The sequence below is a fragment of the Erythranthe guttata genome, chromosome 8, assembly GCF_056151865.1.
Source record: "Erythranthe guttata isolate IM_541 chromosome 8, IM_541, whole genome shotgun sequence".
NCBI classification, from domain to species: Eukaryota; Viridiplantae; Streptophyta; class Magnoliopsida; order Lamiales; family Phrymaceae; genus Erythranthe; species Erythranthe guttata.
Window position 1 is genome coordinate 6,083,024 of NC_142540.1, and position 9,496 is coordinate 6,092,519.

General features: G+C 36.0%; 2 protein-coding genes across 2 annotated transcripts; one reads left to right on the forward strand and one right to left on the reverse strand.

Annotated features, from left to right (window-relative positions):
* Window positions 1-1,776: 1,776 nt before the first annotated feature.
* Window positions 1,777-3,569, forward strand: LOC105973142 (alkane hydroxylase MAH1). The gene has a single exon (XM_012998162.2). It carries the CDS (start codon window positions 1,813-1,815, stop codon window positions 3,343-3,345), a length of 1,533 nt encoding a protein of 510 aa, XP_012853616.2. The 5' UTR covers window positions 1,777-1,812; the 3' UTR covers window positions 3,346-3,569.
* An 840-nt stretch (window positions 3,570-4,409) lies between these two features.
* LOC148768384 (uncharacterized) lies at window positions 4,410-8,367 on the reverse strand. Its single transcript, XM_088821180.1, has 4 exons — window positions 7,934-8,367; window positions 7,754-7,824; window positions 6,632-7,615; window positions 4,410-4,702 (listed from the first exon to the last, which is right to left on the reverse strand). Exons 1-4 carry the CDS (start codon window positions 8,365-8,367, stop codon window positions 4,410-4,412), a joined length of 1,782 nt encoding a protein of 593 aa, XP_088677306.1.
* Window positions 8,368-9,496: the final 1,129 nt, after the last annotated feature.

The window sequence follows — 9,496 nt, forward strand, 5'->3', positions numbered from 1 at the left end:
GCGCTTTTGTATATTTTTTTTGGCCATAGAGAGTTAGAGAGAGAGAGGCAGAGAAGAAGAGATATGAAGAAAGAGAGAGGCATAGAAGACGAGAGGTGAAGAGAGAGAGAAGCACATAAGACGAGATGAAGAAAAGAGAAAGAGGCAGAAAAGAAGAAAAGAGAGAGAGGCAGAAAGGACGAGAGAAAAAAAGAGAAATAAAACGGCGGTTGTGGGTGAGTGGAAGAGAGAAGATTTGGGCATATATATTAATTAAAAATTAAAAGGGCAAAACAGGTATTTTAGGTTGTCCAGGGGGTTTCACAAATTAAGATTAGAATTTGGGTTTTTGACTAGCTAGCACCAGAAAAATTTATTGGACCTCCTCATATATATTTTCAAAACTAGGGGGTTATCACTCATTTACCGTAAAAAACAAAAAAAAAAATCAAAAATCAAAAAAATTATAAATGCAGACCCAAAATGTTGAATGCAGTTGGTAGAAATGTTGAATGCAGTTGATGGAAATGCTGAATGCAGTTGGGCGAAAATTGCATTAAAAGGGCACAATAGTACTTTTGCCTCTCCAGAGGTGTATCTCAAAAAAAGAATTTTAGGGGTGGACCTATCCCTATGTATCTTCCATATAAGAACTTATATGTATATCAAATGGACCCTAAAAAGAAAATATTTACATATTATTAGCATATGGGCGGCTAGGATGGAGCTGCAAAGTATTTTCTTTGTTATTTCTTACGTAAAACGGATCTAGTTTTTTTCTCTAATTTGACTTATATCACATTAAGGGTTTCGAATTTTCTGGAAAATAGATGCCTATGTAGTGCAATTGGAATAATAAATAATATTTTTAAAATATTAGAATCTATCATATTAGTAGTTTTAATCCTATGATTTTATAAAAGTGGGTGGTGTTCTAAGTTTTGAAAATTTATGAAAGTTTCTTAAACTTTTAAAAAACGTTAAAACTCATGTTATTTCCGAAATTTCAAAATTTCCACAGCTTTTGGAATTGAAATCTATTTCTAGATTCCAAAATTTTAAAATTGAAATTGAAATTAATTTTTTACTTCCAAAGAAATTAATTTTTTTCTAAAAAAGTTAATTCCTATCCATGTCATCCGACTTTCACCCCAATTGTACACTATCATGAGTATCACCTACTTTAACATATCCATAAAAGAAAATTATCATCTACAATGAATATGGGAAGTTTGTTCAGAAGAGGGTTCATAAAATTGATGATACCACAAATACACACACAAAACGTGCATATATATATATATATATATATATATATATATATATATATATATACTTCTTCAAAAGATTTAACATTGCTCAAGTCCGCTACTAAAGTAGAACTCTGCAAGTCAATCCCCCCAAATTCCCCACCAATTAATTTTGTAAGTGATGATTAAGAAGATAAGAGTAAAAAAAATTTATAAACAATTCACATATAATACTAGAATTAACGAATTTAATACATGATACAGTCTAAAGAACCAAACATGTTATTAATTAAATACTTATTTAATCAATAGTGTTTTAATTCAATTTAATTTAATCCGATCCAATCTAATCCAATATAAGTAAGCAAACGAGAGTTGTTCTGCGGTTCCGTTGTTGACTTGAACTTTTTTCAAACGCATTAATTGGACATCACCTATGACCCATGTCTAATATTCTATATACGACTATATATAACTTCTTGGCCATGCCACACGCGCTTTCAATTAACCATATAAATATCTGGCATGATCATATAATATAGTTTCAATTTCAAAACAATTAAGCAAATTAAAACAAAATAAAATGGGCAATCTCGAAATATTTCTAGCAATTATACTTTGCTGTTTCATTCTCCTCTTCCTCTTATTACCATCAACAACAAATATTAATTACATTTATACCCTTCTCCCATGGAACTGGCCATTCATGAAGCTGATGCCCACAGCTTACCTCAAAAGCCACCAACTCTACGACAAAATAACCGACGTTTTATCCGAACACAACGGCACCGTATTGTTCAATACGTCGTGGTTCACAAACCTCGATATCCTCGTCACGAGCGATCCGGTCAACGTTCACCACGTGATGAACTCCAAATTCACGGTCTACCAGAGAGGAACGGAGTTTCGAAAAGCCTTCGATTTCTTGGGGGATGCAGCTTTCATTAAAGATCTCGACGAGTGGAAGGAAGACAAGAAATTCACCCACGCTTTCTACAAAGAAATTCGGTTCCAGAAATCGATACCGGAAACAACCCGCCACACTCTCGAGAAAGCCCTAATCCCGGTTCTCGACCACGCCTCGAGTCAAAACCAGGTCGTTGACTTGCAGGGCCTTTTCCACAGGTACATGCTGGACGCCACGTGTCTCATGGCTACAGGATCCGACTTGGGATCCCTCCGGGTCGGGTTTCCGGATTGCCCGTTGCTGGACGCGATGGATGACGTGGCGGAGGCGGTTTTCTGGCGGCAGATTCTGCCGGAGAGGGTTTGGAGGATGCAGCGGTGGTTGAATATTGGGAAGGAGAAGAAAATGGGCCATGCATGCGTCACTCTGAATCGAATACTGGCGGGTTATGTGTCCGGCAAGAAACGAGGAAAAGACGACGACGAAAGTTTCGATGTTTTGAAGTTTTATATGGATGAGGCTTCGACCGAAAAGCAAACGAGTAATGTGTTTCTAGCTGCGAATTTAATGACGCTTTTATTCGCCGGGAGGGACACGTCTGCCGCACTCCTGACCTGGTTTTTCTACCTCTTGTCGAAAAATCCGTCGGTCGAAAACGCGATTTCAGAAGAAATCGGGCGATGTGGCGGTGATAGTATCGCACCCGGCCGAAAGCACGTTTTTTTTAGACCCGAAGAATTAAGCAAATTGGTTTATCTGCATTGCGCTTTGATGGAAACCCTAAGGCTTTTCCCCACTGCGCCGGTTATAATTAGGGATCCGAATCGAGAAGACGTGCTACCGAGTGGACAGAGAGTGGGTAAGAAAACGAAAGTCGTGCTTTGCACTTACGCGATGGGGAGGTCGCCGGAGATATGGGGCGAAGACTGCGGTGAGTTTAAGCCGGAGAGATGGATGTGTGGTGGTGATGGTGGTGGAGGGGTGAAAGTGAAGCATGTGGGTTCGAATAGTTTTCTTGCGTTCGGGGCGGGTCCTTGGGCTTGCCCCGGAAAAGAAGTGGCGTTTGCGAGGCTGAAAGGTGTCGCGGCCACGATTATGCACAATTATCACGTGCGTGTTTCGGAAGGGCAGACGGCGAGTCCGAGTGTTTCGGCTTTGCTTACCATGAGGCATGGTTTGAAAGCCACACTTTCAAACAGATGGATTTGATCAATTATTATTTGTGTTACCAGCTGCTGAGATTTTCCGAATTCTGCCGATTACAATCTGAAAATATCCGAATTTGGAATTGTAGTTTTCATTCAGGTTTTCATAGTTTCGATTTCCAATTTTTCTGAATTTATTTGGATGGAATTGGAGTTTGATATGAAATTACTGGAAATTTCGATTTTCGATCCGATTTTAGTTCTGAATATTCCGATTATTTTTTGAAATATATAATATAATTTTATGATATATTTTTGTAATTGCATAATATAACTTATGTTGTGTTTTATATGAAAAATATAAATATCGAAGGGACAAGTAAATTAAAACCTTAGAAAATACTAATTGTTATCATAAACTCTCAGTTACATTTTATCTTATCAGAAAATCTATATTTTAATTTGTTGTTCCTAGATGTGGTTTTGTTTAGTGCTTTTTGTCGAACTTTCTTATAGATTTTCCTTGCATTTTCCTGCAAATTTTGGAAAAAAAAGATAAAAAAAAAAATATTGTGAAATTCCCATTATATTCGAATTTGGGACAATGGATTATAAATTATGTAGTTTCTGAAATTCTAACAAAATTGAAATGAATTTTTGCATTCCGATTTATTTAGAACGGATATTAGAACCTATTTTTTACTTCCGAACAAAATTGAATTTTTTTTGAAAAAGTCATTTTCGATTCATTTCGTCCGATTTCCGCCCATAATCAAGTTATATATTTAACAAAACAAACATATTTTACATGATCGTACATATTTTACACACTTTTATATAGATGTTTGTGTGATTATATATAAGAGTAAATTGCAAAAACTGCCCCTGTGTAATCCTCAATTGCTAGAAAAGTCCCTATGTTATAAAAATTAGCAAAAACCCCCCTGTATATTTTTTTTATTAGCTCACCGCACCTATTGTTATTTTAGCCATTGACCAGGGATGAAAAGATAAATATACCCTTGTTAATAGCATAAATTTAGAATTAATATATAATAGAGGCCAAATTGTAATTTTACTAGATTTCTGAAACTTAATTAGGTGACTGAATTGTAATTTTCCAAAATACTATATTAAACCTAGATTGAAACACACACTACGCACAAGCTGGATTGCACAGCCCCCTGCCTCCTCTGCGGCGGCGGCGGCGCCGTCGACCAGTTCCACACCAGCCTCTAAAACCATCGTCGGAGAAGACGATAAAAAACAGAAAAACAATGGGAGGTTTGGATCTGGAGGCATCAAATACCTTGCTCTTCTCCTCCACTGTTTCGTGAGGCTGCCGGCTTCGACATAGCTACAGGATTTGAGAGAATTAGGGGCAGCTCCGGCGGCGGTAGTGACCGTGGTTGTTGCCTTTGCTGGTTTGAGTTCCAGAAATTTTGGGGAAGAAGAGAATTAGGTCCTGGATTTTGTTTTCCCAACTGGGGGCGTTGAGACAGGGTGATAGGGAGAACGATGATGATCAGGATTTAAGATTTTAAAAATTGCTATTTTGGTCCTTTGAATTTGAATTATTTATAATTATATCAAATTTAACATACATTTTTTATTTATATGTATAGTAGGATGTTTATGTCCTTTTACCCCCAATTTTTCAAAAAGAACCGCACAACCCGCGCGTGAGTACCACGAGCAGCTTTAATGAACTTTCTTGCCTTTGACTTTTAATCATATGGGGGGTTTTGCTAATTTTTATAACATAAGGACTTTTATAGCAATTAAGGATTACACAGGGGTGGTATTTGCAATTTACTCTTATATATAAATTAAAAATGCGAAAACCTTCAGTCTCCGACTATAACTCTGCAAACTAATTTTCGGAAAGGGTTGATTATAGTTTTAAATATGCCAAATAGCATGAAAAATGGAAAAGTCAAAGATTGCGAAATTTTGCGCGCAATACATCATTTAGTTTGACTTTTGACATATGAGAAAGTTTGTTTAGCACTTTAGCTACATGTAATACAAAAAAAGTCTTCACCTATAAAATGCTTGTTCACATCATAAAATAAGATAAATTAAATACTAGACCTGGTTATCTATGTCGGGATGAATTTAACTTATATATCAATATATAATCACTGACACACTTATGTGTGTATGTGTATTTAGTGAGTACTTATTTAATCAAATTTACGGTTCAAATTTACCTTAGATGAAAATAACCAGATGTAACCGTTAACTTTCCAATAATAATGATATATATATATATATATATATATATATATATATATATATATATATATATATATATATATATATATATATATATATATATATATATTAACTAATCTTGTTGACTTGGCATGAGTTTGACCGTTTCATGTTAAATATCTCATAATATTTTTTAAGCGACAACAATTTCGATTATATTACACTAAAAACGTTTTTTAGTACAAGGAGCTGACTTAAGCGACTTTAAACAAAAAACGCGTTCACACTTCACATCACATCTATGTATTCCAAAAACATAGCTTACATTTTTATATCTGAAATGCTATTCATAGTGCGGTTTTTACCGGCTTGCAGTGCGATTTATTTCATTTGTAACTTTCCTAAAAAAAAACCAAATTCGCCCGCTATTTTGTGTATTATTACACGAAATTCACTCAATAATTTCGTGTCTTTTCACACAAAATATAAGTGTTTATTGTTATAGAACACGAAGGACGAAACTTTTAAATTGAAAAAAATCGTGTATTTCGTGTAAACGTATACGAAATGTGACATCATATTTCGTGGAGTTTTCTACGAAATGGAAGACCATATTTCGTAGATTTTTCCACGAAATATGAAGTGACATTTCGTGGAATTCAGTACGACATCACTAATTGATTTATTTTTTAATTAACCAATTTATTTCAGACACTCAAATTGACCTAAAAATTCAAATACAAATACAAATTGAACTAGAATTCAAATACAACTACAAATTCATCTAAATTTCAAATACAAAATTGACCTAAAAATTCAAATACAAATACAAATTGAACTAGAATTCAAATACAACTACAAATTGAACTAGAATTCAAATACAACTACAAATTGATCTAAATTTCAAATACAAATACAAATTCAACTAGATTTCAGATACAACTACAAATTGAACTACCGACCAGACTTTAATTGTTCGTACAAGAGTAGTCGGGGTTTGTACGTTTTGAGTAAGTGCCTCAAGTTTTTAGCTCTATGGTGTACCCATGCCGGATGGATTGGTGGTAGTGGACTATTCGCGACCAAGTTAACAAACATGAAATGATTGTTGTGCAATGTCACAACAATCATACATGATAAGTGACCACTGCCAAACATAGGAAGGTAAGTCATACTCCCTACTTGAGTCAAAAGTACCACTAATGCACTGTATCTGGTAGCAATGGCCAATCCCATTTCATTCATGTCCATCCAATAAGCTTGTGGACAAGGCCCTGAGGTCCAGTCACACTTGCGTATGACCTCAACGTATCCGGTACTGCCAAACATCGCCGTGTAGACACTAGCATGCTCGTATAACTCAATAAGCAACTCCCCTCTCACTTGCGGCCATCTTTCTTGATCCCCGTACACGGCTTGAGCAGCGCACCGGTACCCACAGTTGCCATCCGCCATCACGTTAACATAATCTTGAATAAGACGGACCATAAATCTGGGCACGAAAGAATAAAAGTCGATTCCTTCATGTGCAGGTATTGTAGGGGCAGCAGATTCTTGTGTGGGAATACGAGAACCACGACCTTTCATCTTCGATTGAGGCGTACCATCAGTACTTCTCTCAACCTTTGCTTTAGGAATCTTTGCGCCAGATGAGGTTTGGCGACCCTTGGAACCACAAGACGACTTAATTGTCTCCTCATCAATATGATACTGCCATCCAGAAGGGTCTCTCTTTGTCGAGTTATTCTTTGGTCGTTCTTTGTTCTTAACAAATGATGGCTCGGACAGATGCGACGTAGACGGATAAACGATGCCACACAATGAGGCCACGACATTTATCTTACTCGTGTAATTCATCTTCTTCAAATTGTAATTCAGGTAATCAATCTGTCTATCCACAATCTCCTCGCGGATTACTTGATACTCAGGTAGCTCCGAAGGCTCAACTGCCATGGTACTCCATAATGGATGCAAGTCTGAAATGACGAACGGGTCATTATCTTCCATTTTCTGCACAATTTTGCACGCGCATGGGAGCCCATGAGTATTCCAAAGATAGTGTGTGCAAATACTCGGATCTTGCATCGCCGGAGACTCTATCTCTTCATCCAATTTCTCTAATGCCAGATGCGTAACATAACAAATCAAACCCTGAAAACACGGCCATGCTGCAGTATGCTTCCTTATCTTGGATGATAATGAAAAATCGCACTTCAGCTGACTAATTTGGATATAAACTTAGTCCCGAAGTTTGCCTTGCACGTTATTTAGACCTCCGGTCGAAGCATTTAACCAACCCTTCGTTGAAGAATGAGCACTCTCCACCCTATCCAATTACAACAACAATCAAAGCATACAACGACAATGTAATTACAAAATAAATATTATTTTTATATAATATATTTTATCATTTAAATAACTAAAACATGTAATACTTGTTAGTGCTCGTGTTGCCAAAATGATACACATTGCGAGTATAGGCTCGAACAAACTTCTCCTTGTATATCAACCACGTATCATTCAAATATTGTATCAGCCTAGGATACCTTGCATACCGTCCAACAATTTCATTGCAATTGTAATGATACTCTTCTTCGGTTTCTGATTTCACCAGCTTAGCCCACAACACACGTCGGAATATTAGACCTTGGTCCTTGTTGTCTCCCATAAATTTCGTCGCATTTGCCTCAACATTTCTGTTTATATGGAATATACACAACATATGATACGAAAATGGGAAAACATTTGGCAGTGCTTTCAAAAGACCCAACTCTCTGTCTGTCAAGATCGCATCAGGTTCGACACCATCTAGCAACTCTTTCAAACAATTCAAAGTCCACTCGTAGGTGTCTGCATCTTCATGCGACATAAATGCAACATCAATTGTAAAATTCGTCCCAACTGGAGTTATCCCAATTATTTTCAAAAGAGGCATTCCATACCTACAACAATGTTGTTTTTACATATTTAAACAATACATGACATTAAAACAATGTTGATTAATTCTTCCCTACTACCGAACACAATATCAACTTGGAAGAAGTGAGAGAAATCTTCATATTCATTTTGATCCAAAACCGAGGGATCAAAATACAAATTATCGTCATATGGCTGCGTAAATACAAAAAAAAAGGTTAGATACTTGCACAAAAAAATTTAATAATAATACTAGGTATTTCGTGTAAAATGACACGAAATTTATGTATACATTTCGTGTAGTACTGCACGAAATGAATAACAAAACTGTTTTTACTGCTATTTCGTGTGACTTTACACGAAATAAGAGGTATCATTTCGTAGTATTGTACACGAAATGACTGGAAAACACGAATAAATTGTTCATTTCGTGCAAAACCACGAAACGACTTGAATAATTTCGTGATATTCTACACGAAACGACTGAAAATCGAAAAAAATCACACTAAAACGTATTTTTTTACCTCATTTACGGGATCGATGTTGGCCATCTTGATAATCGTTGGGTTTTAACTGATTTCTACGAAAACAAATCACGATCTACGAAAGTCGAAATATTTGGAGGTTGAGAGGATTCTGTAAAAGGTTAAAGTGTTTTTTGACAAATGAATTATTTCGCACTGTAGCTGGAAAAAACCGCACTATGAATAGTAAGCCCATTTTTATATTGAGCTAATAGCACAGTGGTGAAAAATACCTCGTGTTAAAAATATTAGCGAAAAAACCCTTATATTGTATTTTTCAAAGCACACTAGTCCCTGTTTCAAAATTGAATATTAACTTATATGAAATGGCTGAACTACGCTTACAAAACTGTAAGGAAATATTAAAAAAAAAATATATATATAACAAAATGCAAACAAAACCAACCCAATGTCTTCTTCTCCAACACTGTGAAAAAAATAATGGTGATTCTTCAATGTTCATGCTTCACATCTCGCCACAATCAAATCTCAAATAAAGGTGGCTGACGGGGGAGATAGCTAGGGGGGCGGGGATTTTGAGAATTTGGCGGTGGAGGG

Excerpts from the sequence above, each read along its gene's own strand:
- LOC148768384 (XM_088821180.1), bottom strand. The coding sequence starts at position 8,367 with ATGTCGCATGAAGATGCAGACACCTACGAGTGGACTTTGAATTGTTTG. Across the intron at positions 7,825-7,933 it reads GGCAACACGAGCACTAACAA|GGTGGAGAGTGCTCATTCTT; the intron begins GTATTACATGTT and ends GTAATTGGATAG. Across the intron at positions 4,703-6,631 it reads TGGCAGTGGTCACTTATCAT|CAAAGGCAACAACCACGGTC; the intron begins GTATGATTGTTG and ends AACTCAAACCAG.
- LOC105973142 (XM_012998162.2), top strand. The coding sequence starts at position 1,813 with ATGGGCAATCTCGAAATATTTCTAGCAATTATACTTTGCTGTTTCATT.